At 37.7% G+C, this 25,885-nt stretch overlaps 2 protein-coding genes across 2 annotated transcripts; one reads left to right on the top strand and one right to left on the bottom strand.

Annotated features, from left to right (window-relative positions):
* Positions 1–41: 41 nt before the first annotated feature.
* LOC137392742 (ankyrin repeat domain-containing protein 29-like) lies at positions 42–21,550 on the top strand. The gene is made up of 10 exons (XM_068079065.1): positions 42–153; positions 3,975–4,083; positions 5,087–5,197; positions 7,423–7,521; positions 11,825–11,923; positions 13,072–13,269; positions 13,595–13,693; positions 14,220–14,315; positions 20,847–20,945; positions 21,335–21,550. Exons 2-10 carry the CDS (start codon positions 4,069–4,071, stop codon positions 21,407–21,409), a joined length of 891 nt encoding a protein of 296 aa, XP_067935166.1. The 5' UTR covers positions 42–153; positions 3,975–4,068; the 3' UTR covers positions 21,410–21,550.
* A 147-nt stretch (positions 21,551–21,697) lies between these two features.
* Positions 21,698–25,768, bottom strand: LOC137392741 (syntenin-1-like). Its single transcript, XM_068079064.1, has 6 exons — positions 25,634–25,768; positions 25,061–25,351; positions 24,749–24,944; positions 24,342–24,480; positions 23,385–23,648; positions 21,698–22,073 (listed from the first exon to the last, which is right to left on the bottom strand). Exons 2-6 carry the CDS (start codon positions 25,343–25,345, stop codon positions 22,019–22,021), a joined length of 939 nt encoding a protein of 312 aa, XP_067935165.1. The 5' UTR covers positions 25,346–25,351; positions 25,634–25,768; the 3' UTR covers positions 21,698–22,018.
* Between the last annotated feature and the right edge of the window lie 117 nt (positions 25,769–25,885).

Here is a 25,885-nt window from a genome sequence, read left to right as displayed (position 1 = left end):
CTATCTCAATTAACTCTAGCTCGTTGTACGTTTGCGGGTGAGGTTAGCGTGAACCCAATTTTACGCGTTTCGGGCATTTGCTAAATTTGTACAGTAACTTGAAGTTTTCGCACATTTACACAACCCACAATAGATATGTTCGAAATGACGCATGTGAGCATTTTACTTAAATAAGTTACAGTTTGTGTTCATTATTGTGTACAAATATTTACTAGGTACCGTTTTAGGTACTATATACAGACTCCTGATAGAATCTGACAACATAGGTTTTTGTGTTTCTAAGGTATCGAAACTCCCAGTTGAATACAAGTACCAGCAGGTGTGGTTATTGCTAAAGTGTCCAACTCTTGTGTGGTTCTTTATGGAGAGTTTTGATTTACGTGACACTAAACCCTAAATCGTGTGTTGGCGACTGTGTTTAAATCTTTATACTATCGCGCAAGACTTCTATTATGGACTCATATATACAGTTAAATTAGCGACCAGCTATTACAATTAAGTTAATAATTATGCTATTAAAAATTGGGTGGGATAAAAAGTTTTTTAGGTAAATGATGTGTAAGGGTTTCAAGTGAGTGTGCAGTCTTTACTACACTGTGTTTAGTTAGGGTATGGTGTTATTGCTTCAAAATAAAGGTAGTTTTAATGCATTTGTAAACATTTTCTTTTTCTGTTGTTATATTTAGCCTGTCTGCTTGTTGGAATGCCTGTAGCAAGATTTTTGCAATTGGCTTGTAGTAATATTGAACAGATTGAATAGTAATATTTGTAGTAATATTGGCTTGTGGTAATATTTTTTCCCTAGCTTGAACATATCATCTTGAGCTTGTTTTACTATTGGCTCAGGTTTTTGAGTCATAACTCAATACTCCTTGTGAGATTTGGTTAGTGCGAAATTCTAAAGCTTTCAAAGCAACAAACTTTGTGCATCTGCACTTTTGAAAAAATTTTATAATACATCTATAGGCCTATGTGTTTCGTTTGTCAATTGGTTTTTCCAATTAAATTTGTTTCTGTAACAGCACATGTTTGTCTTTGTCATAACCACAGTTGTCTATCAACTATTCTCTGCTCTGCAGTATAATTATGAAATTGGGATTTACAATTGACTTGAGCATATAGTAAGTCAAAACTAGTTTGACAAGACAGGCTTGATTATGCCTAACTTTGCAATATTTTTAGAGCCAAATAGGTCAGTCAATATAAATAGCAGGCTTTCATGGGTTTAAAGATCATTCAATCATTTTGAATTCATTAAACTTCCAACAAACAAATATTCACAAGATGACATGATGCTTGAGCAGATACAACAAAAAATTGCTGTGAAGGTCATTCAAACCATTGTTTCTGGAACATTCCTGCAGCATTTTTGCCATGTATGCTTTTGTACAGAACGGATGTACTCTGTGAAATAAGAGAGGCGGTACACACTAATATCTTTTTAAGGTCCGTTTTCTTAACAACTGCCACCAGATTTCACTTTTAACTGTGACCAGATTCCAATAGCTGAAAGAAATTGTAAAATAGTTACTTTTCATTATTGCGTGGATAATAAGCTATAGTGCGTTGACTTGCATTGCGTAACATTCACACCGCTCACTTAAAATACAATGTCTCCCATTTTGTGAAGTTTTTCAAATTTTTGCACCGCATTAGACTAATGGAAAGAACAATCCTTATATCAAAATTTCAATTGGTGCAACCTCAGTTCTAAGAGCTAAAGCAATAGCATGTGTGTTGGAGGTCTACTACAATATCAGATTAAGATACAGAAACAGTTGTGTGCTTTTGTTTTTTGCTAAAAATTGCCCAAATGTAGCAAAACTTTTCAGAATAAGTGATATACGCGTTAGCGGGAACTAGCATGTATATTGCTTTATTAATTTTGCTGGGGACTGTCAAAAGGTATCTAAGTTTGCTTGATTGTATTTTTCACAGTTAACAGAAATTTAAATATAAATAGCAAGGTACAGTTATAGTGACCATAATTATGGGGTTACCTAGCATTTTTTAGGATTCTTGTCATTTATGACATAAACTCATTTCTTTATTATTTTAGACTGTACATAATGCACATATTTGAGAAGGAAGTTTTGAAGACACTCTGTCTGCCACTAACAGTATCCTCAAGAAACATGATCTGTTTATTGCGCAACCATTTTATAGCTTACTCGAGCTCTTACTAATGGTTTAATGCTGATGAATGCCTACTCGTAATTGCATTATTAATCTCGCTACCATTTTTGCTGTCGTAATTGTTGTTGCTCAGACTTCAACATTAACATACCCACCCGTGTTTTTAAATTTTTATTTCCCACCATTGGCTTTTAATAGGTACCTTTTGGTGAAAGGTTTCTTGATGATTTATAAAGCTGACACCATAAACTGTCGCAAAGCTGTCCAAAGTTTAGTTGCTGAAATATGTAGCCATAATTATAGCTTGCTGTTAAATACTTTTGGCTATTATTAGCAAGCAGGTGTGTTTTCGTTCACTTTATTCCCTATACTTGGAAAGTTAATCAGCTTGAGCATTACAGAGCCTGTCCACACTATATCATATTGAGAAGAAACATGTGTTGTTTAGCCACATCGCTTGTTTGTTTTTAGACATCGCTGTAAATAGTCATTAACAAATCACTTGTTATCAATAAAATAATTTTGAATTAGCAGTGCTTAGATGCTTTAACATGTTCTTGTTAAGCATCATAATGTGCTTTTTACAGGAGATATTGGGAGGGTTTTATTGTTAGCTCTATTGTTAACTTTATTGTTAGCTCTATTGCTAACTTTATTGTTAACTCTATTGTTAACTTTATTGTTAGCTCTATTGTTAACTTTATTGTTAGCTCTATTGCTAACTTTATTGTTAACTCTATTGCTAACTTTATTATTAGCTCTATTGCTAACTTTATTATTAACTCTATTGTTAACTTTATTGTTAACTCTATTGTTAATTACATTGTTAACTCTATTGTTAATTACATTGTTAACTCATTTGCTTAGTCCAACCAAGCAAACTCAAATTCATTGCTAACTTGGTAGTTAACTATATTTATCAATCAGTTTTGTTATCAATCTGCTTACAATTGCTAACATCGCTCAAGTTCAACAGACACCTATGCGCTTCTTTTCAGTGTCTCTGCATCTGCATGATCAATCGAAATCGTGATTATGACGTCTATAGTTGCAAAGAGACCGACAGAATACGGACCCGAATGCTTCAATTTGAACTCAATAGCTGGCATCAACTGTGGCAATGATAACAACTGGTGACAATCATTTCGCTTGTATTTTAATTGCGGTCAAGTTTTATCAATTTTAAGCTAGAAACATCATAGCAATCGGATCAGCTCAAACATCATAGCAATCGGATCAGCTCAAACATCATAGCGATCGGATCAGCTCAAACATCATAGCAATCGGATCAGCTCAAACATCATAGCAATCGGATCAGCTCAAACATCATAGCAATCGGATCAGCTCAAACATCATAGCAATCGGATCAGCTCAAACATCATAGCAATCGGATCAGCTCAAACATCTAAAACAATCGCAAATGATAGAAAAATACCGATAGTTTCTGATGAAATCTACAAAGATTTGTATTAAGTTCCTCTTTGAGTACTCATCATAGTCATAAGAATTGTTATCAATTTCCAACAAATTCAAATTGCTGCCATATCCTAGCGATTTTACACCGTCAACCCTTATACAGCCTGCAGTTAACTAAGTGCACAATATATGAAATTTCGATAAGCATAGTGAACGGTATTGACCACCACAATCGTGCATTGATTGATTGTCTGAGTTCAATAACTGTATACAGGCGCTATCAATACCAGGATGGCTACTATAACCTAATCTCTTATAATTTGCTCTCGAGGGCTTGTTCGCTCTCAATGAAGCTAGCTCCTAGAATGTTTTGTGTTCAACTAATCACACTCATTGATGACTGCTGTTTGTTATCCTCTTAGTGTACAAGGAGCTGACTGCGAGTGGCATTCTGGGAGTTAAGGTTGACCTGGCAACTACGGCAGGTGACAGCAAGCATTAGCTCGCCAATGAAAAATGCCCTCTCATAAGGTTGGTATTTCTTTTAGTAATGTTGTGGATATTTTACTAGGTCCTCCTGCATGAATTCTACATAAATTCATGCAAGAGGAATTTATATGGCTTTTCATCAGCACAGGCAAAGTTTTATAGTTGGTAGTTGAAGTATGTTTGAATGTGTTCAGCTATGGCGGTGACGATCTAGTTTCATTGATGCTAGTTGATCAAGGTGATTGATAGAGGACAAATGCCGTTTATTAGCTCCTAACAACTAACACGCAGTTTTCACAACCAGCACGTTGGTTTGATATCATTTAGTTAGGATGTGAAGGACAAAATCGGCCAAAAAACTTGAAAATGTGGACATACGGACACACACGATGACAAGGTGGGATTAATATGGATTTCGAGCTAAATGCGCTTTCTAAGTTAGAAATTTTAAGGCCAAAAACACATATGCATAAGGTTATTTTGGAAGACACGCTAAAACAATTGAGCATGCTAATCTGTGTTTTAAAAGTTTTCCTATGCTTGTCATAAATGCTAACATAATTCCTTTGATACAAGAGCACTTGTTACTTGGTTAAAAAACACTGACCAAGCTGAGGTGATAGAAGATTACTAACTTATGTTTAGCTGTAGGTGTTCATTGCAGAAATCAAAGTATTTGACAACATGACTTGGAACTCTAATCAATTGATGCACTTGAAGTTCGTTTGGGTGAGAATGGTTTTAGTAGCGAGTCATGCTAGTTTGGAGTAGAGCAGAATATTTGTGAATCTTGTTTGGATTGTGAATGCCTGACATTGAAAGAAAGCTAGTTTTGCACTGAGCGTGTTGCAAGCATAAAGTGACGATACATCTCATACTTTTACTGCTCAGTGTTGAAAATCTCTTGTTTGAATATTCTTCCTATTAATAGACTTGTGAGAATTGGTTAGAACTAGTCAGGGAGTTCTCTCTACCCTTCAGCAGTCTGCTATTTCTGCAAATTGATGGTAACATGTGCCTGTAGCTTTTTACCTATGCTTGGCAGAAGGAAACACGTCATGATCAACTATTTCACACAGCAGCTTATGAAGGCGATTTGGATGAGCTGAGATCTGTACTAGATTCGGGCAGGGTGCATGTTGACTGCATTGACAAGGTTAGTTATGTTGCTTTCATCATTATGGTTCTGCCAAGCACGAGCAGCATTTTAAATCTACCATGAGCATCCATGGCTAAAAATTAAAAATATTTTATAATGTCTGTTATTTCCAGTTGAAAGCAAATATTTTTAAACTATCAATTCTCCTCTCATACAGCCCACGACCAAAGGAATATTGGAAAAAAGAAAGGGTACTGCTGGTTGAGAATTGCAATATTAGCAGTCAAATGGCACTGCAGTGCAATAGGATAACTGCAATGGTAGCTGCAATGGTAGCTGTAATGTACTGGATGTTATTATGTACAACAGCAGCAATAATGAAAGGAAAAGATTACAGTGTATGTTTATATCTCTCCCCTGCAATAGGAGAAATGCAATATTAGAAGCAAAATGGCAAGCTGCTGTGTAATATACACAGTTTGAAAGTTGGTTGTGTTGAATGCAGAATGGTTTTGACAGCGATCTGTAACCAAAGTTACAGATCGCTGGTCCAAAGTGACCAGCGATCTGTAACCAAAGTGAAGAAATTGGTCGTGATCACAGAAACCATGGTTAAGTCGGATGTGTGAGATTCAGAGTTATCTACACTAGCAGAAGGAGAAAATTCTCAGTTGTTTTGTAAAAGAAAATTTGATTCCAGCTTAATTACAGCAGATTTTATGGTCAATAAAGAATAAACTGAATGCATGTTTACTAGTGTGCGAAAACATAGTTCCGAGAAAACTGGTGTTTAAGTCTGAGAAACAAAAACCGATGCACAATTTTGTTTACATTTCAAAATGTCATAGCAACCAATATCAAGAAGTTGTGATATTTATCTAGATTTTTTGTATTTATATGCAAAAAATTATGCTGAATTTAAAAAGCTAAACAGATTTTAGTTGGTTGTCATAAAAATAGCTGTATATCTGTAAGAAATTGTAGGCCTATAACTTAATTTTGCAGTTATTAAAAACGGCTTGGCAGTACCGCAATATTGGGCATAGCCGTAGTATCACCAACAAAATATTTAGAAAAATAATAACAGTAACATATTGCCCAACATCAGTCACTATATACTTCGATCTTGTAAATTCGAATGATTATTCTTATAACTAAATCTTATAATAATCTTATAAAATAGAATAATTATTCTTATAATTAAATATTGTAATAATCTTATAAAAATCGTCGGAAAAATATCATCGTCATTTTCTTTACTTTCACTGCTTTGAACATCAGTTGGAATACCAAAGTACTCATGAGTGTCCAAAATGTCAGTTACCTACTTTAAAATCGGCAATGAAAAAACAATTACTTTTCAGTACTTCTACGTTAATTACAGAAACCTTCGGCCATTGGACAATGCCATAGACTGGTGAAATATGCACGTTTTTCTCTTGAAATGCGCACGACTTAATGGTTCTACTCTCTGTCGCACAGCCTTATCGACGTTTCGTTGGCCGGTCTTAATTTTGATTAAAAAAGGCTTGTCAAGTTTTTAGGCCAAATTAATCTGTCTATTTATGTATAATCCGATCAGATGAGTTAGTTTTAGGATATTGTCTACAAATGATAAAGACTTGGTAACATATTTAAATAGGTTTATATGTGTTTTGTATCGTTATTATACTTAAATGACTCCATAGAACAATGGTTAAATTTGTTGATGAGATTTGGGCACAAGAATTTGGGATGGCCGTTCATGAATAGTTTTTGTGAGTTGTGTGCACATATGCATTTATCATAAATCTACCAAACAATCGCTTCGCTCGTTTGGTCGTGGGAATATGTCAGTTATGTGTAGTGAGAGAGTGTCTAAATTAGCCTGTGATTTTTACATGTGTGTTTAACAATCTGGGCTATGGCCATCTGCAAAACCTCTGATTTTTAACTTACAAATATTGCAAAGTAATATTATCTTGACTGGGTTCTGGGTTCCACAAATCATTGTATTAGCTGAACTTCAAAAATTTAATTACAATTAACATAGTCTGTCTAAACAAGTTGGTTCAAGCCTTTCAAGCAATGCTTTTGTCAAGTTGTATGGTGCAGTGTTGATGTCATTTGGTGAGGTGATGCAATTCTTGTTGTTAAAATGTCTTTTTGCTTGCTTAACCTCTCATACAGCATCCTCTACACCAAAAGCTGTCTCAGACCATAAAGAGAGAGAGAGTGCACGCTTGCTTTTTCTAATGCAGTTCATTAATCCATAACCTTTATGCAATATTCCTGCTCTGCAGGAAGGCACGACTCCACTACTGCTAGCTGTTGCAGCCAATCAATGCGAGTGTGTGAAGGAGCTGCTCAGCCAAGGTGCAGACCCCAACATCCGGCGTATGGTGAGTTCCTTATAATGAACTATGTAAGGAACATAGTTCATTCATAGGTAGGGGGATACATACCAAAGACAAACCAAGCAGAAAATATTTTACAAAACATTTCGACATACGACTTGAAATTTGAGCAAATAATTGTTTTGACATAGGAAGTTATTTTCAGCACATAAAGTTTCTCAAAACATTGCAGTATGGTAAATCAGTACATAATTATGTAGACAGTTCACATTTACGGAGATTGATTCTGAGGTGCCTGAATAATGTTAACCAGTGCGCTATACCTTTCTAGTTTTAAACTTGTGAATTTCAGTCAGATTGGAGCCAGAAGTGATTGAGGTGAAAGAGGAAAGAAGCAATGTTTTTTAGCGTTGCAACGATAAATAATAAAATTAAAAAGTGTCCAAAGCCATCTGATGGTTGGTTAGTTATTATGCGAAAAAGGTCATGTGGAGAATAGAAACTTTAGATGAGAGAAAGTGGGGAAGGCAAATATGATAATTGAAGATAAAGTTTAAAAAAGATCAACTATTAAACAAAATATACATAAATAAGTTATGTTATTTAGTTATTTAGGGATTTAACAATTATGTAGTGTAAGTTAGACTAGTTTTGTATCTCTATTACCAGCTCTAGCTACACACCGTCCGTTTCATTTATCGCCAAGGCTGCACCTCCCTTTGCCTGTTTTTAGTTCAAAATTGAGGTGACAATAAAAATGTCATTTAGTATTACTTTATTAATTTAGTTCTTTTACGTAATTTATATTGTGTATAGTTTTATATAATGCATTTGTTTTAATGCTATATATAATTATATATTTTTAAAAGTTTATAACTGTGAAATGAAGTCACCGAAACACAATTTATTATAAGAATATCTGCTCCTACGTATACAACGCATGACTGTTCCAGAGTATAACTACTCCAACGTATGACTACTCCAGCGTATGACTACTCCAACGTATGACTACTATAACATATGACTACTCCAACACATGACTACTCCAACGTATGACTACTCCAACGTATGACTACTCCAACGTATGACTACTCCAACGTATGACTACTCCAACGTATGACTACTCCAACGTATGACTACTCCAACGTATGACTACTCCAACGTATGACTACTACAACGTATGACTACTCCAACGTATGACTACTCCAACGTATGACTACTCCAACGTATGGCTACTACAACGTATGACTACTCCAATGTATGACTACTCCAACGTATGACTACTCCTGCGTATGACTACTATAACATATGACTACTATAACGTATGACTACTATAACATATGACTACTCCAACGTATGACTACTCCAACGTATGACTACTCCAGCGTATGACTACTCCAGCGTATGACTACTCCAGCGTATGGCTATTCCTATGTATGACTACTTTAACGTATGGCTACTCCAACGTGTGACTACTCCTACGTATGACTACTCCAAGGTTTGACTACTCCAACATATGACTACTACAACGAGAGTGTAATGGTTTCGACATACAAAACAAATATTAGAGCAAGTTATAGGTATTCGTGTCTCTAGATTTACTAGTTTATGTAGCATCATGGAAACCAAACGACTTGGATAAAAGTGATACATTCTAGCAGGGGGACAGTTGTTTCACACGCGCATACATTAATAGATTAGGTATTGCAGCTAAAACATAAAACATAGCTCTCTTTTCCTCCAGTTTCATTTTAGTTACTAACATCGCCCATGTATAATACTGTAGAAGCCTAGTGACCTAGTCTCAATGTAGCGGCTGTCAATCATTAATTATCAGCTGTTAATCGTTAATTATGACATCGTAATAACTGCATAATTATTTATTTTGCAAAGTTAATTGTTATCAATTTAGTAGAATTTCTAGTAAAATTTCTACTCCTAGTATTTGTGCACTGCATCTCTTATCTCACGTGGTATGCTCATTTTGGACAGAAACATAGATGGTCAGAAAATAGTTGACCAGAACGCAGCAGGAATATTCCAGAAACATAGAGGCTAATCAATTCAAAAGATTATACGATTTTCAAGCCATGAAAATCTGCCTTTTGAAAATCTCTTGGGCACTAACGATATGACAGTGTTGTATGTATAGTCAAATCTTTATTTACAATTCCTTGACATAACAATTTTCTAACATACAGCCTAGAAATCTAGGAAATATTTGACTCTTCGCCTGAAATAACTTCTAACCTACAGTGGGGAATGGATGTCTCTAAAAGCATTACAGTTTCGTATATGAACGTGAAGCAGCTGATGAAAATTAAAACGAAAACATCAAAAAGCATGAGAAATGATCAAAATACAGTCAAACATGGATAACTCGCCCACGGATAGCTCGAACACATGGTTAACTCGAACGGTTTTTTGGTCCGTTCCCACGTAGTGATAAATTGCTATAAATAACTCGAACTCAACACTGTTAACTCGAACTGTTTTTTGCCCAACGGCTACCGAAACGGTTGTTATCGCTTTAGAAAATCACTTTATTCCAAGCCATAGAGGTAAACCTCAACTTTTCGGAATTCATAAGCGTCGTTATTACCACCATCGGCAAAATATTTTTGTCAATGACTTTTCTAAAGGTTTGGTGAAATTTGATTTATACCAAACATCCGCTTAGCGATCGCCCTTCGAAAGCAAGGTAAAGTGAGGTAATCTTTGCATAAACTTCAAGAAAAATCGGCAAAATTGATCGTGGGTAAAACGCTCAAAAGAAAAAGATGTCTTTTCTTTTGAGCATTTCAACAACGATCAAGTTTTGCCAATGTCAATCTAAAAAACGTCCTGGCAATAACATCACCTCAAACAACAAACCAATCTCAAGTGATATAAAAATCTCTATACTTTTTGATAAAAACGTTTTAAACTTTACATTAGAAGCATTTAATTTGAAACAAGCCATTTATGCTTTTGATTTATATTATAGTTTGTATATGTACATGTATCTACTAATAAATGAGTAAATACATGGACTTGTGACAGTGCTCTGATAACTTGAACGCTCTGATAATTCGAACATTTACGCTCGGTCCCGTGAAGTTCGAGTTATCCATGTTTGACTGTATATAAGCAATGTTAACTTTAACAATACCTCATCCAAGTTAGTAAGTTACATACCGGTACGTAGCGTGTCTATCACCTACTCTTTGGTACATTGTCTCCAGTTTGCGTGTCTCCAGTTTGCGTGTCTCCAGTTTGCGTGTCTCCAGTTTGCGTGTCTCCAGTTTGCGTGTCTCCAGTTTGCGTGTCTCCAGTTTGCGTGGCTCCAGTTTGCGTGTCTCCAAGGTACAGTAACAATTAATCCTTTATGTTTATTATTATTTATTCCCTTTGTTTTTACACATACGGTAATTTAGTTTTGTACATTTAGTTTTTATGCAGCTTCATATGATGTGTTTGTTTCAATGTTGTGTGTAATTACTTGAAGTAGTTATCAAGGAGTTGTGTTACTCCTGGTTTGGGGTTGTAAAACGAATTAAATTGTATCCTTACAAGAATATTTGATTTCATATATGACTCTTTTAATATACAAGGAAGAATTTGCATTGAAGTAATTTTGCACATACAGATATGACTGTATTTCAATACTTCTCAGCATAAAGTTATGTTTGGTGCATTCTAGTTTGGAGAACTAAGTGTTAGAAACAACACCACAAGACGTCATCTGATCTAAAACAACATAGTTTATTTGGAATTCTCTAGTCGCTCCTATGCTGGAGAGACTAGGATGTAGGGTTAAAGGTTACAGGCTAATCAGAAAGCGGTATGACGCAGCTAGATTTTAGACCAATCAGAGCATAGTATGGGATTGTTCATGATTGTAAACCAATTAGATGTTAATAAGATGATTAGTCTTTACTGTACACCGGGATAGGATATCTACAAACACAATACAATCATAAACAGCATGGTCACCCATTGTCAGCAATCATAAGGGTAGAGGCAACTTCTGAGGCATGTTCATATCATACTCAGCTATTATAGGTCAGCTATAGGTCAACTATAGGTCAACTATAGGTCAACTCTAGTGTACATGTAGGACTACTGATTCAATTTGTTAGTTAACATGATTGCTCAAGTCTGTATAAAATAATGTATTATTTTATATTATTTTATTTATTTTATTTTATATTCCTGTATTATTGACAGGAAACAAACACTGTTTCACTCATTTTGTCAACGCCCCCAGCAAGGCATTCATTCAGTCGTTAGATTGATGAAGTGGTATTTCTGTATGCGTAATGGTTGTAAGCTGCAGTTGATAGCATTGCTTGTATTTCTTATACAGACCGGCGCAACAGCACTCTTCTTTGCTGCCCAAAATGGCTCCCTCGAGATCTCCAAGGCACTAGTTGAGGCAGGAGCCGAGGTCGATTTGGCATGCTTTGTGAGTCATAGATGTTGTTGAATATTTCTGTTAACAGGATTGTTACTAGCATTTACAACCAATTTCACAATATGAAAACATCTGCACACTTGCAGCCTCTCTTAAGGTTTCTCAAATCGGGCAGCTATTTGCTCTGCTTCAAACCTGACTGTTTGCAGATATTGTAATGTATAATAAAGAGGTTGTTTTTATAAGTTAATTGACCACTCTATCCTTCAGTTATCTATGCGCACAACACTTCCCTGTAAATAGCTGATTTTGATGATTTACACCTAAGGTTACATTGGGAAATTATCTCCTCTTTTTCTCTATCTCACAAGTATAGGCCCAGAGTGTTCTTTTAACACGCTGCAACAGCTGTATGCCCTGATATCATCAGATTAGTATTGTGGAGCTTGCTTGGTATGATGCTGCCTACGTGTTGTGCGTTTGTTGTGTGACTACAGCTCTGAAAATCGAGTGAACTTAGCACATGTGATGTCACCTACATTTTGTCTACAGACCAGCTGCTTGGCTGCCCTCTTTATTGCACGTTGACTATTATTTTGCAAAGCATCTCTGCAATTTCTTGGAAACCTTTATTTTCAGATATCACCCACACATTGACAGGTAGTCGCTATTTGCTACGCTTTGTCTGTTAGTTTAACAGCATGACTTGCTTATCTGTTGCATCTCCTGCATCACCTTTATTTATTGGAGAAAAACAATAATTTTATTCTGTTCTTTGTTGCTGTTAGAGTTGAATTGAACTGCCCTCATTAGTTGAATTGACTTTTCCAAATCAAAAAATATGCAGTGAGTCTGTAACTTTCACTCATTATTGAAGCATAAGTGTTTTGTGAGAGGACAACCCTAAAGACTGAAGAAAGTAAACCAGTTGTTTTCAAAAATTCATCATGGCAACCTTTTTATACAGTATACCGCCTCAGTAGTTACTCTCTAACAAATATGCATGCATTTTCTACTCAACTCACTTGCTCTATGCTTCATTTCCTTAGACATGGATTGTTTAATTTTATTGTTGCAAGCCTCACATAATGCATGTCTATGAAACTTGTTTTCTTGGCTAGCGTGCCTACTGCACTATTGTGCAGCAGCCACATTTTCAACCTGTTGGCTCTGTCTGTCAAGTGTTTCTGTCCTTTCAGGATGGTGGTACCCCGTTTCTGGTAGCCTGTCAGTGCAAGCATATAGATGTAGCCAGATATTTATTGGGTCAGGGGGCTGATGTGAATGCACGCATGATTGATGGAGCTACCGCAGTCTTTCTCTCTGCTCAACACGGTCATGCCGATGTTATATCATTCCTTTTTGAGTGTGGAGCCAACGCTCATGCTCCACGCATGGTAAGGGAGCAAGTGCAGCAAGTAGTGTTTTGGTTTGTCTTTTTATGCATTCTCTTTTACCTCTAAAAGGAAATCATTCTTTCCTAAATTTAGTAAACAACACTCAGCTGTTTGAGATGGCAGCATTTACATGTAGATTGTGTTGCTTGATATTTGCCTAGATGGCAGCCAGATATTTGATAGACAGCAACCTGATATTTGGTAGACAGCAGCAAGATATTTGTGTAGACAGCCGCCAATGATTTAGGTAGTGGCAGCCACATTTTAAAGTACTAGTATGACAACCATTTTGATAGTGGACTATTCTAGGATTTTGCTTTACCAGGACAATGCCACTCCATTGTGGATATCGGCTCAGTTCGGCCATGCAGACTGTGTCACCCTGCTCGTGGATCATGGCGTAAAGCTGGACACTGTCAGAGAGGTGAATATCGTGTACCATTTCCAATATAAAGTCTTATCACACCCTCAGCTGCTGGGGGTGTGATAAGATGAGGTGTTGGTGTATCTTCCTATATATTTATATTCTCACACTGCTTACAATATATTATACTAGAATTTTAACAAAGTATGAATTCACTTGATTTTTGCTCCATTGTAAATCCTCCTAAATATGTGAAGGGTTGTACACTTCAAGCTTTTCAACTCATAACTTCTTTGTACTTCTTCTGGATGCTTTCATACGCTCTTACGATTAGTGCCCTTCCCCCTCACTCTAGCTGTCACATAGTAGAGGCTTTCTAGAAGCCGAACTAGCTCTAAACTTGCTGGTTGTCATCAGTAGTTTGATGTGCTGAGGGTAAAACATGTTAAGTTTTTGTATCAACTTGACCTTCGACAGTAGTCTCACTGCTGCCAAGATTGAAGGACTAGGCTGGGAGGTCGACAGACCATCATAAGCATGCATGATGATGTCATCCATTTGAAGATGTATTGTTGGTGTTGTACAGGATGGAGCTACTCCACTATTTAAGGCTTGTCACAAGGGTCACTACAGAGTTGCAGAGATCCTTGTCAAAAACAATGCTAACCTTGGACTTCTACCCGTAAGTATCTTCTGGTTTGGTTTTTATTCTTTGAATATAGCAAATCAGACCTCACATTAGAACCTACATGGCAAGCCCAGGAGCATATAACTCTCCGCAGAAATTAATGGTGTTAAACGACCTAAATTTTGTGCCACTTCAGACCAAGTAAAAATGAAATAGTAATATCCCAATTCTGTTCACCGCGTTGTCCACAATTTCTTGTCTGAAAACAAACAATGATTTCCATTGCCAGTGGTCTTTAGCCTCTGCAGAATCAGTGGGTGTAAACTCTGGTTTACAATGGATGTCGTTTGTACCCGTTCTATGCCTTTTTCAAGTTATGTTCCCATATAACCATGCAGTGTTTTTTCTCCAACTGCTTTGTCAGTCTCCATTCATAACAGGCTCAGAGCAAAGTCCACACTTGTGAAAGTCATCACAATGGTTTATTTTTTGAAATTAACATTTTTTCATAACTAAAAATTACACTTACATTTCATAGCTGGTCGATCTGACCGTTATGGCAACATGGGCACGTGAATGGAAAGTAGAATTAAATACAACCAGCTGTAAAAATTTGACAACAGCTGATATATATCAGATGTCACAAATATATCTGATTTGCTCAAATATATTTGTGACATCTACATGAATATTGTCAAAATTGTAAAATGTTGAGATTGTTTTAGAGTTCATTTTAAATTAATAAATACAAAATACATCCATCTACTGAGACATTTATTGACGTCATCAACGTTTACATTAGCTGTGAGGTACAGGAAAGTTGGACTCAGCCTTACAACCCCATTTACGTAGTGCAATGAACACACATCTTGCATAAATATTCAGAGTAAAGTTACTCTAGTTTTCCCATCGGTACATCATTGGAATGGCATTCAGTGTGAAGCAGGCCTTAGACACGTTAGACTGCTGCTCTTTACTTCACTCACAGCGTAGATAAACTTGACTGACATCACGTCTTGTGATACGTGATCAGACCAGTCGAGGGTTAGTTATAGATTCTTTAGTTCTTGATAAAATAGCCTTAGAGTTAGCAGTGGCTCCAATGCGTTGCTACCCAATTTTCGAGGTCAATTCAATAGCCTCGATGTAGATATCATTACCATGATCATTCTAGGAAATAAAATCATTGGACATAGTAAAGGACTACAGTAGATTGTACCTTATGATCTACATTAGGTGAGCTCTTCATTTTATATTAGGATCAAACGATCTTAGTATCCATCTAATAATCTAACAATGTGTCATTGTTCTGGGAATCAATGTTATCATACACTCAATTGGTTTCCTCAAATGGTGCCCGCCAATTCTACAGAAGTTATTTATAGTCTTTTAGTTCTCCACATTTGTCATGCTCGTAGTACAAACATGTTAACGAGTATTGAACCAGGCTTTAGTGAGTATTGAGCAATACGAGTGTGCCTTGGGCGATCTGCCATGTGCGTAATACGGAAATGTTACCTCATCTATGAAGTTGGTTGTGGCGGTCTAGGAGTCTTTGCATCATGACTAACGTTTGTGGAAATACGATTTCACAAGATTTAGGGATATGTCGGCCAGTAAAGGGAACAATTTATTGATATGTTTTTGCATGGATTACTTCCATCAAAACATTTAATTTATAAAGACGACATTTTAAGTAGGAGGCAGCAATTCTACTAGTAAAGGCAGACAGGGTCTTGAGACAGCCTTTCAGTCTAGATTAATCCTGTTTTAGCAATCACTGCAACAACTCATGAAGCATTTAGTAACTATGGTAGAAAATAATAGTCGATATACCGCTATGTTCTATGTAAAATAAGAGTATATACTGTAAAACAGCACATATAAACCTTATTTTTAACTAGAGAGAAAAGCTTATAACTATAAAGATGATCCCAAACGATTAGTAAATTATTATTAACAAATCCTCTCGCTTTGTCATGAATCACCAGGTGTGACATTCGAGGTATGCAAACTAAGTAATGAGACTCTCTACTAGGTTGTTGGTTGACAAAATTACTAATCAACTTTATCTTCAAGATAGTTTCCAAGCCTCATGGCATTGCTAGAACTTAGAGCTGTTATTACCTTCAAATTGTTTCATCATGACCATTTTGATGTCACGAATTTTCAATGGATGGTCCTGTGAGATGATTCTTAACTCTTGGGAATAGAAAGAAGGCTTTTGGGCGTAACTCTAAAAATTGTGGAGGCTATAGTACAAGCATTATGCTTTTCATGTTATATATTCTCTAATGGATAGCGCAGTGTGAGGAGGCGCGTTGTCATGATGTAACATCAATTTGTCCTTGATGGTGGCCCCTGAATGATGAATTCATTTCTGTAAGTTTCTAAGAACCTGCAGATTCTGCATTGACAATCTTTCCTTTATACCAAAGGAACGTCAGCATTATTGTGCCTCCTGATTTGCTCATTCTTGGCATTCTGGGTTGAAGAAACTTTGCAGGTGCAATTCTCGACTTGGGCATTTTGTTTTAGGAGCATTCTCAAAAATCCGTGTTTTATCACCACAAACCACATTGAAAAGGAAATCTGGGTCGTTATCAGGCATCATGCGGATGGCTCTTCAGTCCTTTTTCTGTTCAAAAGTGAAGTTCCTTTACACAAACTTCACTGAAAATTCCTTCATTTCTAAGTCTTTAGTTAAGCTTTGTAAGTCTTCCACAAACAATCTGGTAGTTCAACAACAGTCGTATCAAACAAGGTCTCTGATCCACTCAACATTTTCATCATTCCTTACAGAGTTCATCTTCTACGAAGTCCCGTCGTCAGACTAGCTTCGAACCATCTAACAACTTGTGCACTTGATAAAGCAATCTCTCCACTTTCCATAGACCTACTGAAGTATTGAATAAATTTCAGAGGCGCTGCACTGAATTTTGAAGTAGAACACTAAGTCTTAAGTCTGCTTTTCCTATCTCTAGAACATTTGTGATGATATTTACATTACAAAACCTGCTCTCACTATTTATCTGCTACCCTATGAAGTTGCTAATTATGCTACCGATATACTGGCACTAGTACTACTCGATTCTACAAGTTCTCAGGGGAGTTCCCCTTTAAAGCTACTGGAATAATCTCATTACATGTACTTAGTTTGTAGACTTGCACGAATAACATAATCTAACAGGGTTTCATGGCATTTTAGTACTGCATTTGCATAATGTAACTTTGCCCTTGACTTCGTCTTCTGTATTGCTCATACATGTAGTTTAATTGCTGTAGGAAAGAACTACCATAGCAATCCATCATCAGTCCTCAATTACAATGTAATCCTGATCCTAGCACTGAGTCTAAACAAATGCGCAAAGGTTGTTCTTATTTTAGAGCGCGTGTTGTACTGCAAACAAAATTCGTGTAGTGTTAAACACGCTTTCGATATAGCATTTTAAAGGTTATACATGTCTTGGATATTAGACTGCAGTGTTGAGTTGATACCCATCGTACTACAGCACTAGATTGAGGCAGCGAACATGCAATGATTCAGCAGCAGCTTCTATTTATTATTTGGGATAAGGTTATGCTAGCCAAAGTCAACATTGCTTATACTCAAATAATTTCGGTTTAGTTCATTTTATATATCTCATATAGACTATAGTCCTACTCGCGCGGTTTTTATGCCTATATGTAAAATTACCATGAATAAGAATGTGTTTCCTGATTTATACAATATCGATTATTGTGAAGGTTATACATGCTGACATAAAATCAAACATTAGCTGTATTTATTATCTACAAGAATAAGATGTTATAATAGTGAAGAAAGATATTAACCACATGCCCCTTGTCTTACAATGCTGACAATGCCCCCTTGTCTTACAATGCTAACAATGCCCCCTTGTCTTACAATGCTGACAATGCCCCCTTGTCTTACAATGCTGACAATGCCCCCTTGTCTTACAATGCTGACAATGCCCCCTTGTCTTACAATGCTGACAATGCCCCCTTGTCTTACAATGCCGACAATGCCCCCTTGTCTTACAATGCCGACAATGCCCCCTTGTCTTACAATGCTAACAATGCCCCTTTGTCTTACAATGCTGACAATGCCCCCTTGTCTTACAATGCTAACAATGCCCCCTTGTCTTACAATGCTAACAATGCCCCCTTGTCTTACAATGCTAACAATGCCCCCTTGTCTTACAATGCTAACAATGCCCCCTTGTCTTACAATGCTGACAATGCCCCCTTGTCTTACAATGCTGACAATGCCCCTTGTCTTACAATGCCGACAATGCCCCCTTGTCTTACAATGCTGACAATGCCCCCTTGTCTTACAATGCTAACAATGCCCCCTTGTCTTACAATGCTGACAATGCCCCCTTGTCTTACAATGCTAACAATGCCCCCTTGTCTTACAATGCTGACAATGCCCCCTTGTCTTACAATGCTAACAATGCCCCCTTGTCTTACAATGCTAACAATGCCCCCTTGTCTTACAATGCTGACAATGCCCCTTGTCTTACAATGCTAACAATGCCCCCTTGTCTTACAATGCTAACAATGCCCCCTTGTCTTACAATGCTAACAATGCCCCCTTGTCTTACAATGCTAACAATGCCCCCTTGTCTTACAATGCTCACAATGCCCCCTTGTCTTTCAATGCTGACAATGCCCCCTTGTCTTACAATGCCGACAATGCCCCCTTGTCTTACAATGCTAACAATGCCCCCTTGTCTTACAATGCTAACAATGCCCCCTTGTCTTACAATGCTAACAATGCCCCCTTGTCTTACAATGCTAACAATGCCCCCTTGTCTTACAATGCTGACAATGCCCCCTTGTCTTACAATGCTAACAATGCCCCCTTGTCTTTCAATGCTAACAATGCCCCCTTGTCTTACAATGCTAACAATGCCCCCTTGTCTTACAATGCTGACAATGCCCCTTGTCTTACAATGCCGACAATGCCCCTTGTCTTACAATGCTAACAATGCCCCCTTGTCTTACAATGCTGACAATGCCCCCTTGTCTTTCAATGCTGACAATGCCCTCTTGTCTTACAATGCTAACAATGCCCCCTTGTCTTACAATGCTGACAATGCCCCCTTGTCTTACAATGCTGACAATGCCCCTTGTCTTACAATGCCGACAATGCCCCCTTGTCTTACAATGCTGACAATGCCCCCTTGTCTTACAATGCTAACAATGCCCCCTTGTCTTACAATGCTCACAATGCCCCCTTGTCTTACAATGCCGACAATGCCCCCTTGTCTTACAATGCTAACAATGCCCCCTTGTCTTACAATGCTAACAATGCCCCCTTGTCTTACAATGCTAACAATGCCCCCTTGTCTTACAATGCTAACAATGCCCCCTTGTCTTACAATGCTGACAATGCCCCCTTGTCTTACAATGCTAACAATGCCCCCTTGTCTTTCAATGCTAACAATGCCCCCTTGTCTTACAATGCTAACAATGCCCCCTTGTCTTACAATGCTGACAATGCCCCTTGTCTTACAATGCCGACAATGCCCCTTGTCTTACAATGCTAACAATGCCCCCTTGTCTTACAATGCTGACAATGCCCCCTTGTCTTTCAATGCTGACAATGCCCTCTTGTCTTACAATGCTAACAATGCCCCCTTGTCTTACAATGCTGACAATGCCCCCTTGTCTTACAATGCTGACAATGCCCCTTGTCTTACAATGCCGACAATGCCCCCTTGTCTTACAATGCTGACAATGCCCCCTTGTCTTACAATGCTGACAATGCCCCCTTGTCTTACAATGCTGACAATGCCCCCTTGTCTTACAATGCTGACAATGCCCCCTTGTCTTACAATGCTGACAATGCCCCTTGTCTTACAATGCCGACAATGCCCCCTTGTCTTACAATGCTGACAATGCCCCCTTGTCTTACAATGCCGACAATGCCCCCCTTGTCTTACAATGCTGACAATAGTGCAGTAAACCATCATATGACGCCGGCTTCAGAGGCAAACTAACTATTAAAAGAGAACTTGGTATGAAACAGAATGAATCATTTCTTTATTTTTAGAAATGTGTTTTTTAATAATCACTTGTCATACCCTTCTTGACTCACCTCATCCTGCGCGTCTTCTCTGACTGCTCAGTCTGAACAGGACTCTCCATAGCATACTATTTGATTTACATCTTACTTGTTAGTAACTAGAGGTTAGTTCAAAAATTAAATTTGAACCTACGTTGTTACTGATTTCATTGACCAATTCTCTGCATTTATCTGGGTCTGTAAACTTTCACATGCCGTGCTGTTTCTTCTAACTTTTCAGTATGCGCATCGGTTTGTGGTGAAATTGTGTAGCTGCTCGGATTACAACTCGCAGGTGTTGATTATGTTAATCGCAGTGGCTAGTACTTCTACCTATTTCTGTAGTTGCTATTCTCATTTTAGCTGTGCAATTGTATTATCTAATCAAAGCTGGTCTTTGAGCGTACTGATAAGTTCCTTTCAACTGTAAGGCTTCTTATGAATTACTTTCTACTATGATGATGTTATTTCATCTTCACAGACTTTGAATAGCTGTATTATGTCTTTGTCAGAATGGTGAAACTGCAATGCATGCGGCATGCATGTTCAATCACAGCAGCATAGTCAAGCTTTTGTTAGACCATGGAGCCAATCGAAACATCAAGAACTCTGTGAGTGTCTAGCTAGATCTGTTCTTTCAGAATAACGTGGAGTAAGCAAGCGATGAAACTATTGCAACAGTGCTATGGTTCGTAAATGGGTCTGTCTTTTTTTACAAAATAGCACGACGACTAATTGAGCTTGCCAACTTTTATGACTATTTTACTTGGCGGGAGCGTTAATGTACAACATAATAAACTTATATTACACTCACATATATACATACAATAGTGAACTAGTGTACGTTAGCAAAAAGGGCCTCAATTCGTTAGCTAATGAGAAAAAAGACTTCTAAATAAATGTTCATGTATTGACCTCATCACCACCATTATGTGATGGTTGCGATTCATGGTGTAATATGCTCTGCTGGCGTTGTACACAACAATATGTATATTTGTAGGAAGGAAAAACGTGCCAAGATATAGCGGAGGAAAACAAATCCAAGGTCATTCAAGAGATGTTGAACAGTTTGTGATACATGTACAAGTATATTGTTGAGGTGTCATCTAGCTTACACGTGTTGTTAGTTGTTACTCATTTACATTCTTTGTCTGAGACCTACAGCGGTATGGCTGCAGATGATCAAGTCCGAGTTATTGATTTTTGTACCTTGGGCATCTCAACGGATTAACTCTGAATTTAACAGGCCTCTAGTTATATTGATTATTGGCTTTATCACTATTGCAAACTTCTGACTCTTCAATTCCTTTGAGATATGTAGTATACTTAGCTGAGTGTAACAGCATACTTTAGCTACAAAACCTGCATAACTCTTAGTGTTGTTATTTGACAGTCCAAAATTCTTTTGTATACGACAAGTAAATAAATGTGGCAAACAATGAGTTAAACATAATATGAATAAATCTTTTGAGTCTCATAATATTAATACAACAATCAGAGTGTAAACAGCAACTCATAAAGAATATATACAGATATAAAAAATACATGTAACAAATATAAATTAGATTTCTCCTTGCACACTTCGAACACTTCCCCTGGGGTCCTCCTGCAGTGTTACCTGAGCACAATTAAAAATCGAGACAGCTTTTAAAGCTAGATGTCTGCTTTGGTAATATCCGGTTGTTTAAAAGTCAGGAATAGAGTGGTCCATAAGCTTCTTCAATAAGCTGGATCCCATGCTACAATGAAGCGAACGAATAATACTTACACAATGCTAAAATTATTTTGTATAGATTTCAATGATTTGTGGTTACTGTATACAGACTACAGAGAACTGCATGGCAGAAAGGTAAAAATGAGCAACTGTTCCATGGATAAAGAAAAAGGTATATACGTATATAGATAAACAAACATGATCGCAAATTATATTGATGAGCCATAAAAGGGCCATATGCGGGAATAATAACACAGGTTATACCATCTAAGCATTCGACTACCTATTTGTATTGCTTCTATACCAGTCAACGTGTAGGTAGCACACCAGTAGTTCTGTGATATTTCCACCACAACGCATGGTAATTTAATGAAATAGGCTGCTGGACTGGAGCTGATGTATAATATAGTATGAATGACAAATAAAACCCTCAAATGAACACAATAACGCTGACCCTAACCAATAACGCTGACCCTAACCAATAACGCTGACCCTAACCAATAACGCTGACCCTAACCAATAACGCTGACCCTAACCAATAACGCTGACCCTAACCAATAACGCTGACCCTAACCAATAACGCTGACCCTAGCCAATAACGCTGACCCTAGCCAATAACGCTGACCCTAACCAATAACGCTGACCCTAACCAATAACGCTGACCCTAACCAATAACGCTGACCCTAACCAATAACGCTGACCCTAACCAATAACGCTGACCCTAACCAATAACGCTGACCCTAACCAATAACGCTGACCCTAACCAATAACGCTGACCCTAACCAATAACGCTGACCCTAACCAATAACGCTGACCCTAACCAATAACGCTGACCCTAACCAATAACGCTGACCCTAACCAATAACGCTGACCCTAACCAATAACGCTGACCCTAACCAATAACGCTGACCCTAACCAATAACGCTGACCCTAACCAATAACGCTGACCCTAACCAATAACGCTGACCCTAACCAATAACGCTGACCCTAACCAATAACGCTGACCCTAACCAATAACGCTGACCCTAACCAATAACGCTGACCCTAACCAATAACACTGGCCCTAACCAATAACACTGACCCTAACCAATAACACTGACCCTAACCAATAACACTGACCCTAACCAATAACACTGACCCTAACCAATAACACTGACTCTAACCAATAACACTGACTCTAACCAATAACACTGACTCTAACCAATAACACTGACCCTAATCAATAACACTGACCCTAACGGCATTATATCACCTGATCTAAAAGTGATGAAAATATTAACAAACTGGATTTATAATAGAAACTATGATTCGTTTTGTTATTTGCAGGATAACTCACCATTTGACAATGTGCTCATAAAGCACTGTTGGCATGATGGTAATAGTAACAGTGGTAGGTGCTTCCGATACAATATCTCCTATTTCCTTGTCCTTCAGCCCAACCACATTCTGTCCATTCACTTCAATTAGCTGATGCTCTGTTAAAACTCCGTTACGAGCCGCCGATGAATCTTTTACGAGTGTGGTGATCTTTCCACTCTTGAACATGAATCCAATATGGCCCATGCTGTCCTTTTGCATAGTAATTGTCCTTTCAAATGGCCTGCCAAATGAATGAATGATTGTTTTACTCAGGTTACGATGAGCAATGATTTTATGAGAAGTCAATGAATGGTCAAGGGTAGCAAAAGAAAGTAATGTCGGTTCCTCGACAACCAATATTGTCTTATTGATGTGGTGTATTTGGTCGAGTGAACCAACAACTAGATTCATCCTAAGCAAATAGTTGCTCTTCTAACACAATATAAATATATAATAATACTAACTTGCTTTATGCATGGTCTAGGCATAACATGACTAATCTTGCACATGGTGAACACAACATCAATGCATTTAGCAGTTTGCTCTAGCTCTGCGAGCACCCAGACCAGCTTGTTGATTGGATAAATTTATGCAAGCTCCAGTATTTACAACCTAATTGTCATTAGCAGTATAAAATGAGGCTAGTATCACTATTTACTACCAATACATAAGCGTGAATTCAAACACATACACATGATTAATGGAAGAGAATATTCATTAATGGCTGATGAGCGCGTGATGATGAACACACCCCGTTATGACAGAGCTACGTCATTCCTGATAAGGAACTACATTAGGCTATCAACAATGTTGCAACACAATTCATGAACATTTTTAGGAGCTTCGGTGGTTTTTCAACATTCATCGAACAGGAAAAAGAATATTCATTCTACCTCTAAGCCTTACAATGCTTGAGAGTGTGGCCAATGCTCACCTGTCACGCACAGCAAAACTAATCCTTTCTGGGCTTGTTTTCTTCAGGACATCCATTGTTCTATCTGTGTCCCAGCCAGCCACTGTTTGTCCATCTATTTGTAAGATCTGATCACCAAACCTGAGCCCAGCCATCGATGCTGAAAATTTACCAGGAACATGAATTTTGATTGGCTGCTTTATTCTATACATGTATGTTACATATTTCTGTAAAACACTGCAATATCAGCTAAAATGGCCAAAACTTGCCGAAACAAATAGAGTCAATATGCTTGAACAAAGTTAGCCAGTCTACTGGCCACAAACACCAAAACCTGTACATAGCAGAAAGCCAAAACTGACTTGCCTGGCTAAACATAAAACAAAAGCATTGATAAAATGCTTTTGATAGAATGTAGTTTAAATTACCTGGAGAATTTTTGTGGACAAATGCCACGAACACGCCTTTGTTCACGGCTCGCACTCTCAAACCAATTTTTCCATCACCATCTTTACAACAGATGATCTCCCTAATGCCGTTTTTAATTTCTGCCCTCTGAATGCCAACATCATTCCCACTCACTGGAGCAACCATCATTTGACTCTGACCGGCACGTGGAACAACCTAAAACCCATGCTGTATGATATGAAGCAAGCAATACAGTTTTAGAACAGCTATAATAAGTTAATAAGTTAAAAATGTGATATGTACTAAATATACATACGATATTAATTTCTCACCTGCATCTGGTTTTGAGGTGTGGTTTGCCTGACAAGGGCAAGGTCCAAACCCATGTAATCATCCAACGAAGGATATAAGCTGGAAACAGAAGAAGTAACTGCCCCATATGCAGGGTTAGCATGAGCTTGTCCGGAAGCATATGAAGGAGGCGCACCAGGCTGGCTGGGCATAGGATATTGTATCTGTGGCTGAGAAGGCGCGGCCATATGTTGAGCGACAGCATTTTGTGCCTTCTGCATCTGATCCACCTTCATATCCTCAAGTGATGGGTATAAACTGGACATCGTGTCCTACAAATTTATAAAGCACATTTTGTTTAGTATCAAAACCAACGAACAAGCGTATGAAATGGTAAAACACGACAGTCCTATTTGTCCACCGTAAGTGCACACTGGTAGAACAAAGAATAAAACAAAATGAAAACCTGAAAACCGCAACACAGTATTATTAACACCGTATTATCTGCGCCTTACAAGTAAGGGACGGTCAACCTGGAGCAACTCGCAAACATCAAAAACTATTCAACACAAAACAACTGATACTAATCACTTCCTAATAAGGTGTATACTTACAAATTAAAAGTAAATGTAGTGTTAAAGAACAAGACGAGCGCTGCGAGTCGCTTCAGTAGTAAGTACTGTCACGAGACAATAATCTCAAAACTTTATACTAACTGGCGGTTGCGTCCTGAGTCATAGGCATGACGTATGGTCACATGAGTAGATAACGTCATTCTAGTTTATTTAGGGTCTCCCAATAGCATATCATTCGTAGTTGTTCCCTCGGACGACTGTTGGTTGTTGAAAAGATCGAGGAGCCAACTC

Source organism: Watersipora subatra, chromosome 4 (assembly GCF_963576615.1).
Source record: "Watersipora subatra chromosome 4, tzWatSuba1.1, whole genome shotgun sequence".
In the NCBI taxonomy this organism is placed as follows: Eukaryota; Metazoa; Bryozoa; class Gymnolaemata; order Cheilostomatida; family Watersiporidae; genus Watersipora; species Watersipora subatra.
The sequence above is the reverse complement of the archived record's forward strand: the minus strand, read 5'-3'. Positions and strand labels throughout refer to the sequence as shown.

What these genes read in the sequence shown, in the direction of transcription:
- LOC137392742 (XM_068079065.1), top strand. An exon ending in ATGTTGACTGCATTGACAAG is followed by an intron (nt 5,198 to 7,422) that starts GTTAGTTATGTT and finishes CCTGCTCTGCAG; the next exon opens with GAAGGCACGACTCCACTACT. An exon ending in ACCCCAACATCCGGCGTATG is followed by an intron (nt 7,522 to 11,824) that starts GTGAGTTCCTTA and finishes TTTCTTATACAG; the next exon opens with ACCGGCGCAACAGCACTCTT.
- LOC137392741 (XM_068079064.1), bottom strand. Translation starts at nt 25,345, where the DNA reads ATGTCCAGTTTATACCCATCACTTGAGGATATGAAGGTGGATCAGATG. An exon ending in TGTCCACAAAAATTCTCCAG is followed by an intron (nt 24,481 to 24,748) that starts GTAATTTAAACT and finishes GTAAATTTTCAG; the next exon opens with CATCGATGGCTGGGCTCAGG. An exon ending in AGTTTTGCTGTGCGTGACAG is followed by an intron (nt 23,649 to 24,341) that starts GTGAGCATTGGC and finishes TTCATTTGGCAG; the next exon opens with GCCATTTGAAAGGACAATTA.